At 53.0% G+C, this 22,876-nt stretch overlaps 1 protein-coding gene across 1 annotated transcript in view; it reads left to right on the top strand.

Annotated features, from left to right (window-relative positions):
• Window positions 1-13,813: 13,813 nt before the first annotated feature.
• LOC144954319 (protein AF-9-like) overlaps window positions 13,814-22,876 on the top strand; it is an 89,736-nt gene continuing 80,673 nt past the window's right edge. Inside the window, exons 1-2 of the mRNA XM_078884843.1 lie at window positions 13,814-14,014; window positions 17,524-17,704. Coding sequence (XP_078740969.1) covers window positions 14,003-14,014; window positions 17,524-17,704 — 193 coding nt within the window. The 5' untranslated portion in view covers window positions 13,814-14,002. The remainder of the gene's footprint in view (window positions 14,015-17,523; window positions 17,705-22,876) is intronic.

Genomic DNA, 22,876 nt, shown 5'->3' with positions numbered 1-22,876 from the left:
GCGGCGACGCTCCCCATGAAAGATGCAGGCGGAGTTATGGTTTTACATTTTGTCTGCTATCTTTGCATCGCAATAGCGCAGGGGATTTGCAGCACCTTCTGTCACCATTATCTCGGAGATGTTACACGATGTACTATTAATCTGAAACACTGCGGATGTGCTGAATACATTGTTTTCTCTCAACAAATATTTTTTATCAAGTGTGCGGATCCACGGATAGAGCTCAGTGGAACAGCAAGCCTCTGATCACGAGGTCTTAAGTTCGAATCCCGGTCAAGGCAGACTCAGCCTATCATCTCTCCAGGTTGGATAAAATGAGCATCATTGTGTGGGAAGTCAAGAAGGGTTGTGCGGATAGACTGGTTCCCACCATAAGAACATGGAATTTCAATCACCGTCACAGATCAATCAATGGTACTGGACGCTATTGACCTGAGTTCAGTTTACGGCCACAGTTAACATCAGTGGAGAGTAAAATCTCAGCTGGTATATTGGGCCCATTTCACCAACCAAAACGAATGTACGCGTGTACAGTTGAAGTATACGGCCAAACAACATCCGAAACTGACACGGGGTGGGGAGGCCTTCATCCAGCAGTGGATTGACAAAGGGCTTTAAAAATGCAATAGGGAAGCCCTCAACTCTATTGGTGGTCATGAGCCAGAATTGTAAATTCCACATTTTTTATGGTGGAGGCCAGCCACCATAAAGATGATGGCCACCACTCTTGACTTCCAACAAGGTGCTACTCATTTACCCCGCAGGGATGATTGGATGAGTTGTCCCACTTGAACTGGGATTTGATCTTGCAAACTTCTGACTCTAGGTTGCGTGCTCGATCAATCCCCAGGTAGCAAAATGCAGATTTCCTCAAATTGGGGGTGGGGGGGGGCGTAACAATGCACCGATTCAAAGATTAAAACGTACATTAAATTGCACACTATAGGCTCACGTTACATGTAAGTTAATGAGACAGAAAAGAAGTGGAAACGGTACAAACGTATTTAAAAATATATATAAATTATGGACTCAAATCATGGCCCTGAATCGCGACAATTCATCGATTGACGGGTTGGGTGAATAATTCAACCTTTAATTATAATCCAAAGTCGCGCTCTCTTATGAATACAGTCCCTGCAAAGTGCACCGGAGTACCACTAACAGTGGTGGAATTTTAATATTTGACAATCAAAGGCTGTTCTCTGGAATCCGGGTCTCCGCCATATGATCTTTTGCAGAGCATCATTAGAGGCGTCGTATCTCTGCACCATTCCAGGAAGTTTTGCCTGCGCTTTCAAAGCAATATGTATAAGTCGCTTTCCAGACATGCAAGCCTGATATTGATATTCAATATGAAGCAGCCGCACAATAATTGAAAGACACACGCGAACACACACACACAAGCACAATTTAAAAGGGAATAACAACGTCTTCATTTCGTGCATGCGTGTCAGTTCAATAGGCGATAACGCGTTGCGATGCACAATAGCAGAGAAAACACAGTTATGGTTTTACTCATTCTGACATCCTTTGTTTAACCTTGTGAGAACTTGTTGAAACTCGTGGTCTCATGTTTACGAAGGAGTCCTCTGAGGTCAGAGATACTTATAATTAACAATACATTGAATCATGTTTGGTAATTTTCCGATCAACGGCTCCCGAACAAGCAGCATGGTGACGGGGCGAGTGGCTCAGAACTGGTTCATATATCACTCGCCACTGATTTTAGCCGTGGCCTTGAAACGAATTCGGTTCACTAGGTTCAATAACGCAGTGCGCCAAACACTGCGCCCACCACTGCACTGCACCTCCTTTCACCCCGGTAACTGCTTAGACAACAAGTCATTACATTAATACCCCGATTTACGTCTCTTCCTTTGACGTTGTTTCCTAAATCCGTCGTCACTTTATTAGCACCACTACCCGAATCGCGTCGCCTCAACCCCCCCCCCACTCACGTCGCTGACAGCATTGTCCGTCCTTTCTCGTATCAATTCTAGATTTGAAGCTTTCGTGACTGCAAGGATTCATATTCTTAGGTTTTTTCGGTAAAGTCACGTAGGTAAAAAAATTAAATTAATTTAAATTTTGATACAGCTATCGTGCTGTGACGGTTCCACCTGAAGACGGAAGCTTGTGTTGCCTTCGAAACGTCGTGATTTTTTTAAATTTTACTTTTATTAATTTTAATTTTTTACCTACGTGACTTTCTCGTATCCGTCGCCTCGGCCTTCAACCTCCACCTACCGTGTACATTGCTTTGGATTTACGTCGTTTCGATATTCGTCGCGCATTTCAGGAATGTATCCCTGACGTAAACCGGAGTATTACTCTATTTTGTTTCATGTAGACTCATTTTCTTTTCATGAAACATCAAGATCACAGTGCAAAATGCGAACCCACTTAGGCTTGGTGTGACTGCTACAACGCAGAGAGATATTTCTGCTCAAACGAGTATGAAAAAGTGAAGCACAACATGAGATTGAAGCATTGCGGCAACGCGAGGCCGTACGGATATAACTTGACACGTGCACCCCAACACTCAGCACTCCTCTGCCGAGATCATGGAAGCTGAGAGGCGTGAAGGTGAGAACATTATACGTCGTCGTTGTTTTGTTGTTACTGCATCAATCAAGCAGGTAGGTCAGGGTTCCTCAACCTCTTTTGTATGGGAGCCCCCCAATCAAGACCAATAGTCCCTGTGCCCCCACCCCCCCCCCCCCCCTGCGAGTAATGACGAGAGCCACAATACGTGGAGCAATCACATGTTGTTGTTATTGTTGTCTTCATGCTGTCTCGTGTGTGTGTGTTTTTTGCGTGAACGAGCCACTTGTTTCACGTCGTGTCTGAGTTGCGTCTTGTCGCCGCAACGTGGTCGAAATTCCTCCTGCACGGTATCCACGCCGCCGCCCGTGCCTTACCCCCCCCCCCCGGAGAATAGCCGCCGAAGTTAGGGCTCATTGGTGCCACCGCGCCCGTCTCGCGTTTCGATTTGTGTTGGTGAAGTTGGTTGGAGGTGGCTGGGGGAAGGGGCTGGGGGGGGGGGAAGGGGTGGGGGGGGGCTCAGGGAATCGGGGTGTGGGGGTCAGAATGAAAGCGAGGGGATGGGGGTCCTGGGAGATTGGGGATCAGAGGCTATGGGGGTGGGGTAGAAAACTGGTGTGGGACACAAATTGGGTGCCATGGGGGGTAGGGAAGGAAGGGTTCTGGGGGGGGGGACTGGGAGAGGAGGTCGAGTTGGAGGTGGGGGGTGGGGGGATCCGAGCGCGAGCTTGCGCTGCGGAGTGAGGGCGTGGGGAATGCGGAGCGGGGTGGTGTGGGTCAGAGTAAGGTGAGGGGCTTAGGGAGCCGTGGGATCAGAGGTTGTATTGGGTGGATTGGCGTGGGGCTATGGGAACAGCAGAGCAAGAGAGAGAGGGAGGGAGAGTTTGTGGATGGAGACGCGTTGTGAGTGTAGGGACGTGAGGTGCGAGGTGGTGGGTAGTGGGTAGCAGCGCGCTGCGAACCCGGCCACCCGGGTTCGACTCCCGCTCACAGCCACCAACGTCGATGACGATTATCTGAACCGGTCCTGGACCCTCCCCTACGTCGACTCAGCCTCAAATGGGCACCTAAGTGCGGTGCGTAAACTTCGCCACTGGGGAGACAAAGTTCGGCCGGGCGTAATGCTGGCACACCCCACCCCCCTCGTGTGCCCCGGCGGCCTTCATAGGTTTGCTCGCTGACAGCACTTGCCCCCTTCAAAGGTCTGCTGAAGGCTATACGGGGAATCTTTGTCTTTGGAGCGGGTGGCTTGTGTAGTGGGTGCAGGGTGCGAGCTTTGGCTGCGTTGTGGCTCTTCCGTGTGGCGATGCTCGAGGCGCTGACTGGTGGTGCTGGCCCATTGGGGACCCTAAGCTGATGTGGTTCTTTGGGGGGTGGCGGCGGGTGGTGGTGGCCGCTTACAGATTGTAAACTCGTAGGTGGAGATGTGGGAAGAGATCTCGACACGAGATATGCGATGGAGTGTGACGTGCGAGAAATGTGGACGAGAGACAGAGCTGTAAAGAGGTGACAGGCGACGTGCAGATGAGACGGGAATGAAGTTAAATAAGAGAGATGTCGACGAGAGACGAGAGAAGAGAGTTGTAGGCAATATATAGATGAGAGCGATTCATTGGCGGCGTCGTGTTAGCTTTTTGTTTTTATTAGTACATCAATTCAAGCTGATATTTGGAGGTGGGAAGTAGAGGAAATGGCAGCGACATTGGAAGACTATATTCGTTTTTGAAACGGCGCTTTTTTTTCTCGCACGATAGGAACGACTGTTGTGAATTACGCCGAGACCCCAAAAGAGTGAAGTACCGGTAAGTACGCTGGACACCCAGGTTGAGGCACACGTATGTTTATTCAAACTTGTCGGTACAGGACAGCACTAGAGGGGGTAGCGGCCCCCTCACCCGGATAACTGGGGATACACCCTAGCTAGTCCTGACCTACTCCCAAGTCCTCCACTAACGGGCTAGGGGAGGCTAACTGGCCCGACACTGGTGAGTCGGGCTACGGTCTCCGGAGTCCCAGGGTACTGACCCTGGTTCACGGAACCACGCCTCTGGCTCGATCCTCCGCAGCCCTTACAAGGGCGGCGTCGAGGGGAGTCCAGGGCTTCTAACTAGAAGATCTTCCTTCTTCCTCCTTCGTTCCCAGACTGAGCCACGAGCTCTCTCTGTCCTCCCCCTTTATACCCCCCGTCAGGATCACAACCCCCCAGGCTGCCTGATGCGGACGTCGCTGCGGGCACCCCCCCCCGTGTACTCCCGGAGCTCCGCCCACTGTGTTTATTCCCCGTTGGATCCCATGCACCTACAGCCCTCCCGTAACAACCCTACATCACTCCCCCCATTACAGCTCGCAGCCGTCCCGGCTGCAACAATTCCAATAAAGGAACATTTACCCCTCAACCCCGTGTGTGCCTCATTTTTTTTCAACAAAATGCAAATTGAACAACAACAACAAGAACAACAAGAAGAACAAGCACACCCCCGAAGGGAATGTCCGACGCACCCCCCCCCGTATAAATACGAAATCCGTAAAAGCGCGTATATACAACTAGCCAGGAACTCCCCCAGCACACACAGCACACCCACGACACACAACGCACCCACACACACACACCGCGCCCACACAACACGACACACACAGTGTGCAAGGAGCACACCACCGACGCAGCATACAGTAACCATGACACGTGAAGGAAAATAAATAAAAAACAAATTTTTCTTTTTCTTCCTTCTGTATATTATAAGAGTCTGCGCATTTTAGCGCGCGTCCTTGCCGCAGGCCCGTCACACGGGGCAACCCCGGACGGCGGACCATCCGGTGGCGGCTGTCCCATTCGAGGTGAGGTCGCGATTGAAGTCGCGCGACTGTCGGCATCACCCGTGTGGGTTCTAGGGCGTGAGCCCGTCATTCCCGGTGCACCTGTGGGTGGGACAGCCGGCAACACATCAGGCGAGAGCAGCGACGGACCCTCCGAGTCGGTCGACCCCCCACATGCTTGGCCCCGCGCGTGTGGAGTGGGCCCTCGCACCGCAACAAACGGTTTTAGCCTAGAGGGGTGTACAAACCACCGGCGCCTGCCCCATTTGATTCGAACGCACTGAGGCCTCAAAACCTCGACAACCTCGACGGGGCCCCGCCACGGGCGCACGAGTTTAGAGGAGGTCGCGAGCGGTACCTGGGGACAGTGCAGCCATGCCCTGTCCCCCGGCTTCCACTGCAGCACGTGCGCGCGAGCCAGCCTGAGGCGCTCGTTCGCCTTTTGACGCCTGTCAGAATTTAGCCTCGCAGCATCCCGCGCCTCAGTCAGTTTGTCAAGGTTAAATTTAACGTGTTCATCCAATTTAATTTTACCCAGCGGCGCGGGGATCTGCAGCTGTGCCGGAACAGGTGGGTCGGGTTCGCGGCCATACATAAGAAAGAATGGTGAAAATCCCGTCGCAGCATGGGGAGCCAATCTGTATGCCGCTAGAACCCCTTGAATTTGTAAGTCCCAATCAGTCTGTGAGTCCGAGACTTGCTGCGACAACATAGACGAGATGGTGCGATGCAGACGCTCGACCATCCCGTCCGTTTGCGGGTGATAAGGAGAGGTTCGAATTTTTTTCGTTCCTAGGAGATCACAGACTTGTTTTAGGAGTTTCCCGGAAAAATTTCTACCCTGGTCGGTCAGCAACCGCTCCGGAGCACCTTTGTCCATGACATAACCCTGGACAAAGGCGTCGACGATGGCTGCTGCCGACTGATTTGGCAGGGGCCAGGCCATAGGCCAGCGCGTAAAATATTCGACCCCAGTAAGCAAATATCTGTTACCCCTGGGGGTGGCGGGGAATGGCCCCAGAATGTCCAGTGCGACCAGTTCATTTACTCGGGAGACCTGGATGGACTGCAAGGGCGGGTTCGACTCCCGTGCCGGTGGTTTGCGCTGCGCACACCGAGGGCATGCTGCCAACAGATCAGTGACATCCCTTGTCATGCCCGGCCAAAAAAAATTCAGCTGGAGCAAGGAGAGAGTTTTCTGGGTCCCCAGGTGGAGGAGGCGCTCATGCGCAGCCCACACCACCTTACCCCGTAATCCCGAAGGGACCACCAGCCGGTGACGGTGGGATTTGCTGTCCCAATGCATGAGCACCCCTGCGTGCATGCCCCAAGCGTCGGCCTCACCCGTCCCCCGCCCCCTCTCTCCGGCGCGACGACGCAACGCGAGGAGGGAGGTATCCTCCATTTGGAGGCGCCCCCATTCATTAACGGGCAACCCAAGCAGGGAATCTTTCCCCTGTTCCGCGATATCATTGGTGACCAATGTTTCGTCATTGGCGGCGGCCGCCAGGACCGGAACCATCATGTCCCCTGCCGGCTTGCAACGCCCAGACCCCAGGAGGCATGCGCATTCGGAGGCGGTTGGCATCCGTGACAGAGCGTCAGCGTTGGTGTGGCGAACGCCCTTACGGTAGGTGGTTTCGAAATCGAAATCCTGGAGGACCTCCAACCATCGGGACAATTGTCCCGATGGCTGTTGAACCTTCAGGGCGTACTGCAGTGCCGCATGATCTGTGCGGACGGTGAAATGCCGACCGTACAGATATGGGCGATACTGTTGGATGAAATAGACAATTGCCAACAGTTCCCTACGGGTGACGCAATATCTTTGCTCCGCTGGAGACAACACCCGACTGCCGTACGCAACCACCCGTTCCACGCCATCAACCACCTGGGAAAGCACACCTCCAATACCCGTGTTGCTCGCGTCGGTGTCGAGCAAAAACGGCCTAGAAAAATCTGGGTAAATCAGGGGAGGAGCCTTCACCAGGGCGTCCCGAAGGGAGCAGAAAGCAGCTTCCTCCTCCTGACCCCAGTGGAACCGAACCCCTTTAGATGTTAACGCGTGTAGGGGTTTGGCAATCGTTGCAAAATTAGCGACGAAGCGTCGGTAATATGATGCGAAGCCAATAAAACTCCTGACCTCTCCCACCGAGGTGGGAGTCGGCCAGGAGCTGACACACTGCGTTTTGGCGGGATCGGTAGCAATACCTGAGCGCCCTACGATGTGCCCCAAATAACGCACCGACTCGCGTAACAAATGGCATTTCTGGGGCTTAAATTTCAAATTAGCAGCCCGCATCTTTAGGAAAACCGCCCGCAACCTCTGGAGATGTTCATCAAAAGTTTTACCAAAGACAATAACGTCATCCAAATAAATCAGGCACGATTCCCATTGCAATCCAGCCAAAACCAATTCCATCAATCGCTGGAAAGTTGCCGGCGCTGAGTGTAAGCCCATCGGCAACCGGTTGAATTGGAACAGGCCGTGCGGTGTACGGAAAGCAGTTTTAGGCTTAGAATCATCGTCCAGAGGAAGCTGCCAGAATCCCGAAAGTAAATCTAGTGTGGAGAAGAATCGCGCTCCCGCCAAGGCGTCCAGCGATTCGTCCATCCGTGGGAGCGGGTATGCGTCGGCAACCGAAATTTTATTAAGGCGCCGAAAATCCACGCAAAACCGCAACGAGCCGTCCTGCTTTTTAACCAGGACGATCGGCGCTCCCCAAGGGCTGGTGGAGGGAGAAATGATGTCGGCGGCTAACATGTCATCAACAGCCGATTTGACATGGTCCTTTTCGGCGGGACTTAACCGAAACGGATTTTGGCGAATTGGCGCGCTGTCACCCGTGTCAATATGGTGACGCAGCAGGTGAGTGCAACCCAAATCATATTTATCCCGACTGAAAACGTCGGAAAATTCCCTCAGTAGCGTTCTAAGCTGTTGGCGCTCTGAATTTGTCAGGTCCGTCGATCCCGCACAAAGCGCGTCGAGCCACCCTTCATCGCTGTCCGAATGTGGGAGCATTCGGGAAGCAGTGCCAACATGGTTCGCGACAGGTTCCTCGCAGGGTACCGGCGTCGCGTGAGCGAGCACCGTCCCTTGAGGAACCACCACTGTCTGCGACCCCACATTGAGGACCGCGATGAAAGGGTCCTCGTCCCCTCTTACGACGGTCTGGGCCGGAATCAAATGAGGTGCACTAACCCCGGCCCTAGACGGTCCCAGCAAAACACCCTGATCCCCTACGCCCTTAGCGAAGGGCTTACGAAGTTTCAGAGGCACTAGCATTTGAGCTCCCGGCGGCACACTAACTGTTCTGACGACGAACGCCGGTACCGTCGCGAACGCCGTCCGAGCCGCCGCAGGGGAAGGCAGGAAGGCCATGCGTCGCCCTGACGGAAGCTCAATGCATCCTTGGTCGATCAAAATACGAATTGGCATTTTGCCTAAGAAATCCGTCCCCAGCAGGCACGGAACCGCCAGCGAGGAGGAAACGAAAATCGGCCCCGACAATTTGATGTCCCCGATACAAATTTGCGCGCGAATCTGTCCCATGATGCCCAGAGAGCCCCCGTTAGCGGCATAGAATGGGACGTTAACCGGCAGTAAGGGCCGGCTTTGTACAGGCAGAATATTGTAAATTAACTCCGAAATGATTGTCGCCGATGCCCCCGTATCGACCAGGATGCGTACCTCTACCCCGTCAATATGTCCGACCACGGCCGACGACCCTGACGACGCGGCTACCACGCGATGGGCCAACACGGACCACTGTTTGGGCTCGATTCGAGTCCCCGCAGTGATCCGCGTTGGGCCGTCGCAACGCAACATCGGCCCCCCGTTCGTTGTGGTGCGAGAGTGTGCAACGGGTGGGTGCTTTGGCCAAACATGTGTGGTGCCGCGACTCGCCGGATCATGTTGCTGGAGCTTGGGAGGAGGAGGCCCGGCGTCCCGTCGAGGCGTCGTCCCGCGCTGTCGAGGCGAGCGGCACCCCAAGGCGACATGGCCCCGAACGCCGCAGTTGAAACACCGCGGACCCCCCGGTGGAGACGATGGACGGTCGAACCGGCTTGAGCCGTCCCGGGCCGCCCGTGCTCCTTGCGCCTGTTGCCGTCGGTGGTCGACGGCGTAGAGCTCCTCCGTCTGAAGGGTGGCTGCAGCCACCGCACGCCCGGCCGATGCCCTGCTGGCTTTCCGCCGCAGGGACAGAAGGTTGGCGTGAAGGAGGCGCGCCGCCTGAAGAGAGGTCATCTCGGCGTCCTCCTGTGCGACGACAGCGATGTCCAGGTCGTCTGCCAGGAGGAGGATTTTCTCCGTGACCATCGCGTCCACGCCGTCGTCGTCCATACGGGGAAAAGCCGTTTTGGCCAGCGCCAGGAGGCTCGTCCTGTATGCCAGGGGCGACTCCTTTTCACCCCGCTTGCGGTCGTAGAACTGCTGTCTGCATTCTGCAGATGGTCCATAGACCCCAGCCAGCAGTTGTAGCGCCCTCGGCAGAGTAGATCGCTTCTCTCTTGGCGCCGATGTGAGGGCGGCGAGCGCGTCGGCGTCGAGGAGCGCCGGCAGCGCGCAGAGGGCTTCATCGTCGGACCACCTTGCCATTTCTTGGTGGGCGATGAAGCGTCGCTGGAAGCCGCCCCAGTCGCCCTCTGCACCAACAAATTCTTTCAGCGGAGGCAGCCGTTGTTGCAGCGCAGCGTTCGCCTTGGAAGTCTGCAGGCTGTTATTCCCGGGACTCGGCTGTGCGTCGGCGCGAATGGCAGATGGAATCGCCTGTCGCCGATGTGATGACGCTCCCTCCGCTGGTGATGATGCAGCTGTCCCAGCGAGAGCGGTGTCGGACCCAAGGTTGAGCCCGGCCACGCCCTCTGCAGCTGCCGTAACGATGGCGGGAAATTCAAAGTTGGAGTCTTCAGAAATGGCGGGAAGGCGCTCAGGTCGACGACTCCCCTCGCCCCGTGGTGGACCACCAGCCCCCAGCCGCGTGATGTTTTCCAGCGTGGCGGCAGCGGCGTACAGTAGCTCCGCCAGTCTCTCGTGAGCCAGCCGTAGCGCGTCTGGCTGCGGCCCCTCCTCATGCCGATGCCCCGGTAGGAACGCGTCGGCCCCCGGCTGCGCCATGTCTTGGTGAGCCGTCTCGGGCTCAATGACTTCAGCAGTGTCCTCCTCCGGTACTCTGGCTCGAGCTGTCTGGCGTGTTTCCATGTCCGTAGTTCTTCTGACACCAGATGAAGTACCGGTAAGTACGCTGGACACCCAGGTTGAGGCACACGTATGTTTATTCAAACTTGTCGGTACAGGACAGCACTAGAGGGGGTAGCGGCCCCCTCACCCGGATAACTGGGGATACACCCTAGCTAGTCCTGACCTACTCCCAAGTCCTCCACTAACGGGCTAGGGGAGGCTAACTGGCCCGACACTGGTGAGTCGGGCTACGGTCTCCGGAGTCCCAGGGTACTGACCCTGGTTCACGGAACCACGCCTCTGGCTCGATCCTCCGCAGCCCTTACAAGGGCGGCGTCGAGGGGAGTCCAGGGCTTCTAACTAGAAGATCTTCCTTCTTCCTCCTTCGTTCCCAGACTGAGCCACGAGCTCTCTCTGTCCTCCCCCTTTATACCCCCCGTCAGGATCACAACCCCCCAGGCTGCCTGATGCGGACGTCGCTGCGGGCACCCCCCCCCGTGTACTCCCGGAGCTCCGCCCACTGTGTTTATTCCCCGTTGGATCCCATGCACCTACAGCCCTCCCGTAACAACCCTACAAGAGGAAGACATGGAGTAGAGAAGGGTGCTGGGGCTTGGGCAAGCGCACGTCTCTCGGACGGGATGATGGTTCAGTGGTCGACACTGAAAATGTAGTGGCAAGGCAAAGGATGCCAGACGCGCCCGATAGCCGCTTGTAATGGATCATGCACGTGTAGGAGATGTACCGGATCAGCTTGTGTAGGAGATGTACCGGATCAGCTCGTGTAGGAGATGTACCGGATCAGCTCGTGTGGGAGATGTACCGGATCAGCTCGTGTGGGAGATGTACCGGATCAGCTCGTGTAGGAGATGTACCGGATCAGCTCGTGTGGGAGATGTACCGGATCAGCTCGTGTGGGAGATGTACCGGATCAGCTCGTGTAGGAGATGTACCGGATCAGCTCGTGTAGGAGATGTACCGGATCAGCTCGTGTAGGAGATGTACCGGATCAGCTCGTGTAGGAGATGTACCTATCAGCTCGTGTGGGAGATGTACCGGATCAGCTCGTGTAGGAGATGTACCGGATCATGCACGTGTGGGAGATGTACCGGATCATGCACGTGTGGGAGATGTACCGGATCATGCACGTGTAGATGTACCGGATCATGCACGTGTGGGAGATGTACCGAATCATGCACGTGTGGTAGATGTACCGGATCATGCACGTGTGGGAGATGCACCGGATCAGCTCGTGTGGTAGATGTACCGCTCGTGTGGGAGATGTACCGGATCATGCACGTGTGGGAGATGTACCGAATCATGCACGTGTAGGAGATGTACCGGCTCATGCACGTGTAGGAGATGCACCGGATCAGCTCGTGTGGGAGATGTACCGGATCATGCACGTGTAGGAGATGCACCGGATCATGCACGTGTAGATGTACCGGATCAGCTCGTGTGGGAGATGTAGCGAATCAGCTCGTGTGGGAGATGCACCGGATCAGCTCGTGTGGGAGATGTACCGGATCATGCACGTGTAGGAGATGTACCGGATCATGCACGTGTAGGAGATGCACCGGATCATGCACGTGTAGATGTACCGGATCAGCTCGTGTGGGAGATGTACCGAATCAGCTCGTGTGGGAGATGCACCGGATCAGCTCGTGTGGGAGATGTACCGGATCATGCACGTGAAGATGTACCGGATCAGCTCGTGTAGGAGATGTACCGAATCATGCTCGTGTGGGAGATGCACCGGATCATGCACGTGTAGGAGATGTACCGGATCATGCTCGTGTGGGAGATGCACCGGATCAGCTCGTGTGCAAGGAGCGAGATGGATGAATTAATTCTCGATTTGAAGTTGTCATGACTGCAAGGATCCATACTCTTTGGGTCTTTTGGTGAAGCCACGTAGGTGAAACTCCGTGACTTCACAGAAAAAAACAAAGAGTATGGATTAATGAATCGTCACAAGACTGCGAGAGATGGCGATGGTTTTGGGGAGGTCTTGGTCCAGCAGTGGATAAATCAGTGCTAACAATGAATAAACTCACATCATTCAATGATTATTTATCATCATCGTCATCAGCCTCGGTCAGTCCACTTCTGGATTAAGACGTGTCCGAGCCGCCTGCGTATCTCACGATAAGAACTGTACACAAACAATAATAACAGTGACTTAAAGCTTTCTTGACTGCAGGAATTCATATTCGTTGGGTCTTTCGGTAAAGGCACGTAGATAGGTTCAAAGAAAATGTAAAAAATAACAAAAAACTACGACGTTTCGATCGCAACACAAGCTAACCCCCTCTTCCTGATGACGACCGCTTTTCTTTTAACCTATCTACGTGACTTTACCGAAAGACCCAAACAATGATAAAAGTGCAGTGCTGGAATGACTGAGAGTCGCCAAATGCTGCAGGGCACTTGAAGGATGGGGACGAGACCGAGGGGGCGGGGCAGTTTTATTTATGGGGAGGGGCTCCGTGAGGTGGGTGGGCGGGGCTATGTGGGGTGGGTGGGGGGGCCATGTGGGGTGGGTGTGCGGGGCCCTGTGGGGTGGGTGGGCGGGGCCCTGTGGGGTGGGTGGGCGGGGCCCTGTGGGGTGGGTGGGCGGGGCCATGTGGGTTGGGTGGGCAGGGCCCTGTGGGGGTGGGCGGGCGTGGCCCTGTGGGGTGGGTGGGCGGGGCCATGTGGGGTGGGCGGGGCCCTGTGGGTGGGCGGGGCCATGTGGGGTGGGTGGACGGGGCCCTGTGGGGTGGGCGGGGCCCTGTGGGGTGGGTGGGCGGGGCCCTGTGGGTGGGCGGGGCTCTGGGGTGGGCGGGCGGGGCTATGTGGGGTGGGCGGGGCTCTGTGGGGTGGGTGGGCGGGGCCCTGTGGGTGGGCGGCGCCCTGTGGGTGGGCGGGGCTCTGGGGTGGGCGGGCGGGGCTATGTGGGGTGGGCGGGGCTCTGTGGGGTGGGTGGGCGGGGCCCTGTGGGTGGGCGGGGCCCTGTGGGGTTGGTGGGCAGGTCCTAGTTTGAGGGGCGGGGTCTTGGTGGGGGGCGGGCGAGGGGCCCTCGTGCACACAATGGGAGGAGCCCCGTATTGAAAGCGGGCGGGGCGTCGTGTTTAGTGGGCGGGGCGTCGTGTTTAGTGGGCGGGGCGTCGTGTTTAGTGGGCGGGGCGTGAAATGCGCGGGGGGAGGGGGCGTGGCCGCTGCCCCCCCCGCCCGTTTCCCCCGCCCCGCCCCCCCCGCTGTGCGCGCATGCGCCGTGCGGCTCGCAGCACAATGTCCGCCATCGCCCGCACGGCGGCTGCGCTCCCCGTGCCGCCCGCGCCGCCGCTGCCGCTGCTCCGCCTCCAACTCCTTCGCCGCCGCCTCCTCCTCCGCCTTCACCTCCGCCTCCTCCACCACCTCCGCCTCCCGCTGCCGTCGTCCCAGGCCGCCGCCAGCCTCTAGCCGCCCCCGGCCGACATGGCGAGCTCGGTGCGTAACGCGCGGCGCGCGCGAGTTGCGTGGAGCCGCGGACACGCGGGGGGTGTTCGTAGCGGGCAGGACGCGAGCCGGGCGTGGGGGTTGTGTGTGTGTGTGCACGGGGTGTGTGTGTACACGGGGTTGTGTGTGCCTGTGTGTGTACACGGGGGGGGGGGGGTGTACACGGGGTGTGTGTGTGGTGTGTGTACACGGGGGGGGGGGGGGGGTGTTCGCGTGTGCCTGTGTGTGTACACGGGGTGTGTGTGTGTGTCTGTGTGTACACGGGGTGTGTGTGTCTGTGTGTACACGGGGGGGTGTGTACACGGGGGGGGGTGTACATGGGAGTGTGTGTGTATTTGGGGGGAGGGGGGGTGTACACCGGTGTGTGTATGTACGGGGGGGGGTGTACACGGGGGGGGGGGGGGAGTTGTGTGTGTACACCGGGTGTGTGTATTTGGGGGGAGGGGTGTGTACACGGGTGTGTGTATGGTATGTGTGTGTATGGTGTGTGTGTGTGTATGGGGGGTGTGTGTGTATACGGGTGTGTGTGTATGGGGGGGGTGTACACAGGGTATATGTTTATTGGGGGGTGGGGTACACGTGCTAGCGCGGACGGGTCGGGGTATTCACGGGTATGCGTACACGGGTATTTGTGTGTTCGTACTTGTGCATGTATGGGCATGTGCCGTGTACATCCGTGTATGGTACGTGTTTACGTTTGAATATACGTGCATGTATATGTGCGCGTACGATTTGCTACGTATATGTGCGTGCACATTTGTGCTTGTGTATGTATGAGCCGTGTGGGTTTGTATGAACATGCATACGCGTGTCGGCATGCGTGTGTCTATCTCTTTGTACATGTGTGTATGCATGTACGCGTACGTAGGTACGTGTGTTCATACATGTTGGGTAAGTCTATGTTCGTGTATTTGTACGTGTTTATGCGCATACAGTGCGTATGAACATGTGTACAGTATAGGTGTGTGCAGGCGTGTTTACCGCATGTACGTAGTTTTACGTTTCTATGTGTTTACTTATATATATGTGTGTGTGTGCACGAGAGTAGATGTATATGTGTGCATTCTTATGTACGCACGTGTATTCGTATACGTGTGAGTGAATGCATGTGGTTGCGTGTAAGCGCGTGTGCTTACGTGAGCGTGTGTGTGTGTTTTTGTATGCACGTAAGCAAATGTATGTTTGGAAATGTTGTGATCATGTACACGTAACACACGTCCGTGCGTTTGTATGCGTGTGTTTTATTGTGTACATCTGTGTGTGTGTGTATGTGTGCATGTGTCTTGCACACTTTAGTGATTTAGTACTTCCCATCCACGTATTTCCCGCACAACATTTGCGCTTGCGTGGTTATATATTTGTGCGATGTTCTGTATTGTGTTTAATGCACGCGTTTCTTTACGCGCGTGCATATAAACAATGTAGCATTGCACGTGTCTTCTTGATGTGTGCACATACATATCTGTGGACGCATCTTCTTCATACGCGCGTGTGCGCAAACGCGTGGCCGTGCTTAGTGTTGCATCTTTTTATTTTGGCTGCTATCGTGGCGAGTTTACCTCTCGTGCAATATTAATCGCATTGTTTACGTCCGTCTTTGTGTGTCCATGTGTGTGTGTGTGTGCGCATGCCTGCGTGTGTGTGCGTGCTCGTGTTTGGATTAGCGGTGTCCGTGGGCAGCTCAATGCGCTACCAACCCGGCAGCCACGAAGTTCAAATCCGAATGTGGAGAATATTTGAACTGAGCCTCCCCCTTAGGTCGACTCAACCTTAAATCAGTGCCTGGCACGATGTGTGAACACCAGCCTTTGGGGTGACAAAGGCGGCCTGGAATGGTGTTGGCCCACTCCCTCGTGTGCCGTGCTGGTCAGAATTGTTTCTTTTTGTTTGCATTTTGACTGCTTGTGTTGTGGTTATTGCAAACATGATGCCTTTTATAAAGGTGTCAGTTTTTGTACCAATTGAAAGGGTAAAAACCTATCACTATATTTTGCCACTGGTAAAGGAGATGTCTCATAGTGTGCTGGTCTTTATTGGTGCTCACTCGCTTCGCATGCCCCAACAGTCTTGATGTTAAAGGCTACACGGGGGGATCTTTGTCTTCGTGCTTGGATGTTGTTGAGCATATTGTGTCTGCGTGTACGTGCCATGTTGTGTTGCGTGTGCAAATGCACGAGGGCTCTGCGCCTCCGGATCCGCAGTTTTTTCACTGCTCGGGCGTCTGTGTCTTTTGTTGCTGCTGCTGCTGCTGCCCGGCCAAAGGTGGGAAGGAGGAAAAAAAGGACATCGCTGCGCAGTACAAACCATCCGGGTTAATGTCACTTGTAAATGCACGCGCGTTTGTCTTTCGTGTTCGGTGACAGCGGCCCACTGTTCCAGGTGGTCGACGTCGTCTTAGTGCGAGGTTACAGACGGCAGCCGCCGTGCATTTTGTGTCGCTTGTTGAAATGCCCACGTGTCATGGTGCGCGTGAACTGTAAGCTGACTTCATGTTGGAATGCAAGCGCTCCGGTGCAGGTGTCGCTCGTGTGTTTTGGCTGACTGTGCCAAGTCAACCCCACGCCTGTGCTACCGAGCCCCCACCAAGATGTTAATAATGTGTCCGTGTTCTTGTGAAGTTCTCTTTGACGCGTGAAACCGTCCCAAATACTCGGTAAAGAATTATTTTCTCATACGCCGCCAACCTTTTATTTCTCTCGGTGTTCTGCATATTTGAACCCCATGGATTGCACGCGTTCTTTTTCACTGGAAGGCATTATAAAGGTTTGACCACGCATAGTATTCATTGCGTTGAGGACTGAAGTTTTTTAAGAACCACTGCACAATAAAAATCTATGGGGTTCACTGAATTCTGCCACCGAGCCTTTGTTCAAATGATATTATCCACGTGTCTTTTGTGCGTGTGCTTTTTTGGAATGCGGTCAGTAACGTGCGCAGGTGAGGCTCCAGTGTATTGTGCCATCTGGTGACACTATTATTGGTTATGGGTTTGGATACAAGGCGTTTGCGTGCATCGTGTGCTGGGATGGCAGCGTGCGTGCTGTGGGGGTGAAGTTTTACGATGCCATCGTGCCCAGTGTATTGTGCCTTTTATCTGCCAGTAAAGTGCATCGGTGTTGCAGTATGCTAAGACAACCGAATGGCTGCACGCTTGGCACCAAAGTGGCAGTTTTTATGAGTGTTTGGTGGTTTGAATTTCGCCTCTGCTTGGGAAAACTGCATTGCATGCTCATTGCTCACAAAGCTGCTGTAGACACCTCACAGCGGAGGGACTTTTTATTTGCAAGAATAAGCCATAGTTGGCCACTGTCATAACTCAAACTTGGAAAATTGCCCATAATTACTAAACAGCAGAAAATAAATGAAGAACAGCGATTCCTTGTTTTTGTACGCGCGCCAGGATTTCGGAATCCTCTGTGGCGAGCGTGGAAGGTTCCAAACTGTCGCACATTGAACAATCGGCGTGCATTATGATTAATGAGCGGACGTGTGTGGTGCAGTGCGCTGTGCAGGTGAAGCTCGAACTGGGGCATCGTGCCCAGGTGCGTAAGAAGCCCACGGCAGAGGGCTTCACGCACGACTGGGTGGTGTTCGTCCGAGGGCCTGAGCACAGCAATGTGCAGCACTTTGTGGAGAAGGTGGTCTTTCATCTGCACGACAGCTTCCCCAAGCCAAAGCGAGGTATGTGCCCCCCTCCGCCCCCCATCCCCATGCCAAGCTATCGTACCTGGTTTGTTCTCCGCGTTGCTGGCATGTTTACATGCCTGCGCGTTGTGCGCATTCTTTTGCCTGTCAGTCAATGGATACTAATTGGCATTTGTTGCTTGAACCTGGCCTGTGCATAAAATGTTTTATCAAGCTGAACGTGGCTGGATTATTTTCTCTCCCCTGTAGCCACACACCATCTGTGCAGTGCATTGCCATTCTTAAAAGGTGCTGGCTAACAGCACTTCCTTCAACCTTCTGTATGGATAAATCAGAGATCTTTGTCACCGTGTATGAACTGCAGTGTGTGTTTTTTTTCTTCTGTTCATTTTGGAAAGCATCTGGAATTAATTCATGTGAGAATTTCCTTTTTAACATGGGCGCCTGTATAACAGAACACCTCCCAAAACAACTGTCATTTTGCGCGGACATTTCTCACAATTCATACTGTAATATAGAATAAACTTTTTATTTGAAAGACTTTAGATAACCCGAGGGTTGGAGGGAGAACATGGCCGACAGTGGTCTTTGCTACTTGAGGGCGTATAATGCTTTGTGGTATTACGATGTACAATGCTCCAGTGTCTTGACTTCAAGAGAGTGAAAGTACAGGAGGAAGCAGCACAAGGGCAGAGGAGGGTGTGAGGGATTGTGCCTTCGTGTATAAAAGTACGCTACGTGGCAGCCATTGTTATTGCCGCTACGTGTTGCAGCGGTTGTAATGCGCGTATGAAATTGTACATTTCTTACTCTTTGGTTTTTTCGGTAAAGTCACGTAGAAAAAAAAAAGAAAATTTCTTGCTTGATCTATGTTGCGAGCTTAGTTGTTTGTATAATTGGATATATTGTGGGTGCATCCCATTGACACTGTGGGAGGTAACCCTATTTGTGTCATTGTTATTAATGCTGCGTTATTATATGGGGTGCCTGCGTTTGGGTGGTTTATTGTAAGTTCGATTATTCTGCTCTGCGGAGGTATTCGTACATATTGGATGCTGCTTGATTGTGACGGCTAGTCATCCCCTGTAAAAAGAAGCATTTTGGTAAAATATTCTCTCTCTTTACCCATTTGAGCTGGGAGGTTCCTGCAGGTGTTGTATTAATTTTCTACAGGATATTGTGATTTATATGTAACTTGTTCATACGCATACATTAGTGAGCGTCTTGTGTGAATGTCTGTAAATTCTATACGGGAGTGAGCTTCCAATCATTTGGTAGTGCCAGTAGTCCTTGATGTCTTTGGTAGTCCCACTGGTCACAGCGGTCTGTTCGGCAGTGTCAGCTGTCCTATTGGTAGGCCTGGTGGTAGTCCGGTGGTTCTTGTGTAGTGGTCCAAGTAATTGTCCTGGTGATCCTGATTGGGAAATTCTGGTGGTTTGAGTGGTTGTCACAGTCATCTTGGAAGTCCGATTGGTAGTTCCTTTGGTATTCTTGATGGTCCCAGTAATACTTCTGCAGTGATCGACCCTGACACCAGCTCGCCAGTATTGACCAGCATCACCATTGAATTGTAATATATTTGCATTAGACAAGTTGCAATGGCAATTCCACTAGGTTGGCTAGGCCCTACAGGTCCTGCTATCTTGCCTGAATGCCAAACAGGAATCGGACCGATTCTGTGCACTACACATCGCTCATCCGTTTCTATCGCGATTATTGGGGTCTATTATAGCCAGCTGGTTTCAACTTGAATCGACATTTAAGCTAGCTGGAATCGAATCCAGTAGCCTTATATTGACCAGAATAAAATTTAGCCATGATGGTATCACTTAGAATTGCCATTGAAACATGGCCAATTCGTGTGTAAAAGATTTCATGAGGCCCCAGGGTCCTCGTCCCATTTTACGTTATGCTGGGGTTCACATAGCCTGGCCCCAGCACAATTCCCCGTTTCTGCTGATCCCATGTCTTTGCTTGGAATCCTGTCCGATTCCGAGGAAATAATCACAAATCCAGGGTCGGGATTCGTGAGTATTGCCCACTTGGAGTGAGTGACGTGTATCTGTGTTTGCCTCTCCGCGTGCATATTTATGTGCGTACATAGGCAATGTGTATGTGTGTGTGGTTCGTTTGTGTTCACACATTACTTTCTGTGGTGAGGTGTGCTAATAGTAAACAACCTCACATTAAACGCACTTTCATGTAAGTGCACAAGTAGCAGCTGCTTGTTTGTGTTATTACAAAACACCATCTACGTGAAGAGTGCACGTGTTGTTATTTTTCAATTATTGCTTTTTAAATAGTGTACTTGTTGGAAGATGCTAAACATTTTGTGTGTTTAGGGTATTATTAGGTGCAGGTAAATAGGCAAGAAATGAGAGCCAATGATATTGTTTGCCTTAAAATATGGTGTAATGATTGAGCAGTTCTTGTTCTCGCTTGCAAAGTACCAAAATGTTCCCCCTCTAATTAGCACTAACGTAATGCACCTACAAATGCTTCCGGCACTGTGCGTTTTGTGATAAGGAATTTAACATTAATGCTGGAGGACAGCATAAGCACACCACAATCAGAAAGATAAGCTCGACTAAACTACTGTAATTATTGAGCCTGTAAATTGAAATCATTAACACCTTAATTAAATTGCCGATGGAAGAGCATCATTACTGAAGATGCCATATTATCAAGATCATATTTGAATAAGAATTACAGCAATGATTTATGTACAGCAAGCAAATGATCACATCTATGTTTTAGGAAATCAAATAAACTCGTCACATTCGTGTTGTACATGTGCGCGTGTGTATCCTCGAGATAGTGACAGACCCCGGTCATATTCCCGACTTGCTCCGGTTCATGTGTGTGTAATATCCATGTCTGTGTGTCTGGTTAATGTACTTGTGTGTGCACCATGGTCTCGCTAACCTGCAGGTATTTTACCTGTCAGCCAGCAGCTAATGTTACTTGTGTAGAGGTGTAATTGTGTATGGGCGCGGATGGCTAACAAACACAAGGGGCGTGGTTAGGGCCGTACCCAGAGGAGGTGCTCACACCGACGTCCGCACCTGCATCCCCCACGGGCCCCTCCCGGGGGCCGAGTACTATAAAAGGTGGTGAGCCGGAGGGCTCGAGGTCGGGTATCAGCTTAAACCAGCGAAGACTGAAGACCAGCTAGCATAGGCCCCGGAGCTCCCCTGGCTCGCTGTCCTTGTCAGGGCCGACCAGGGCAAGCCGGTGGCGTGGCCCCGAGAGCCCAGACTGACGAGCCAGTCTGGAGACTCAGGGTGCCGGGATCCCAGCTTGACCAGGGCTGGGATAGGTAGCCTCCCCTAGCTCCGTAGTGGAGGACTTGGGCTTAGGTTAGCGGGGTTAGATGTTGTGTCTCCCTGTTAGCCGGGTAAAGGGAACTATAACCCCTTAAGTACTCTGTGTACCCGTTACTGTGCACAAGTTGGTGTTAATAAATGAGTGTGCCTCCGACCCCGTCGTCAAGCCTCCTGAATACTTACTACACTTGCACTGCTGTCTGCAAACGCTCATGAGTGCCCAGATTGCAAGTGAAGCCAATGACGTTTAATATGCATTCGCCATTAGTGCAGTGCGTGTTCAAAGGCTCTGGCAGCGTGTCATGAATTGGACACGGAGAGCATTAGCGGGCAAAATGCAGTGTTTTATGCCATTGTTAAGGTGATGCCGTGAAGTGCACCACAAGCATGATTAGATTACATGTGATCGAAGCAGCTAAACAGGCACAAAATAGGATTTGAAAACCTTTGGGTTTCACATCTGATGGGCTGCATCGTTGTAGGTATTCCCTCTGTCTTTGAGCAGCCTGTGCCCTATTGGCATCATTCATTTCCTTGGGTCGTTATTGTAATTTGTCACGTGCTCGTATTCTGACAAACATTTTCCTGCACTTGGTTCATATTTGTTATGCCTGTTTGCCAGGAGCGTTGTTCTGTTAGCAGTGAATTATTGCGGTGGTACAGTCATCCTCTGCTCGTATAGAGATACAGCTTCTTACCAGAATTACGATATTTCTTCGTTGTGATCTCTTTTGACGTAATGAGTGTCACTGGTATGTATGTCAACCATTTGGTGTCAAGAGGCAGAGTGCTGGAGGAGGTCAGTCGCCTCGGGTAAAATTGCGGCCTTGGGACGGCAGTCTCCAGTGCAAGTCTCATATTATTGCATTAAATATTTTCTTTGTTAACAGCCACGTGTATGGTGTTAAACTGACACCGTGAATTTAATAGAATGTGTACAGTCGAGATAAATGTATCTCACGCGCAGAGTGAGGCGACTGCAAAATCCAAGGAGAGTTGCGTTTCGTGTGATCGCATTCCTTTGTCAATGGAATGAACGTTGCGGTGTCTCTGCATTGCAGAGGTAGTTTTGGTTTGGTTGATGGAATTTCGGAAGGAAAGTTTTCATAGTTCGTGACAGCCATTGTTCTGCGTATTTGTGTTGAGTGGGAAGTGTTGAGCGTGGGAGGTGGTAGAGTTTTTTTTTATCTCCGTTTGATGCTGAGCTGTGATGTAAACTGGGGTTGTATTTCTCAGGATGGATGTGAAACATTTGGGATCGCTATCTTGTAAGTGTTCAAAGCTTCTGCCCTTGGTACACTTCCCATTGGTGTCTCTTAACACACTTTCAATTCCTGGATGAACCCATCTGACCTTTGTTTTTCGTGGGATTGCCAAAACACAAATTTTTTACTGGTAGGAACCCACTGGTTCCACCAGCCCACAGGGGATTATTGTGTCCGTCCATCGTGCAGGGAGGGGCTGGGTGGGGAAGGTGGGGAGGGGCTGGGTGGGGAAGGTGGGGAGGGGCTGGGTGGGGAGGTTGGGGAGGGGCTGGGTGGGGAGGGGCTGGGTGGGGGGTGGGAGGGGTCGGGAGGGGCTGGTCACCCCGTGGTGCCCTTATAAAACTCAACGTTTAACCTACTCACGCCGGCTTGTGCCCGCCCTCACAGTCGGGCATTTTTGCGGAATACACCACGCCGCCGTTGACCCTGACCATCGACCGAGCATCCCAACGTTCCTACCAGCTCCCTCCTCAAGAACGTGTTTAATACAAATCAACACACTTAAATGAATAGTATTAAATCGTTGTGAGGCTCTTGTCAAGTCACTGCTGGATAAGGGCCTCCCCAAAATGTGTCAGTCCTGAGATTTCATTGACCATACCTCACTAGTGCTGGTT

Source organism: Lampetra fluviatilis, chromosome 3, assembly GCF_964198595.1.
Source record: "Lampetra fluviatilis chromosome 3, kcLamFluv1.1, whole genome shotgun sequence".
Lineage (NCBI taxonomy): Eukaryota > Metazoa > Chordata > Hyperoartia > Petromyzontiformes > Petromyzontidae > Lampetra > Lampetra fluviatilis.
This window is presented reverse-complemented; position numbering and strand designations above follow the sequence as displayed.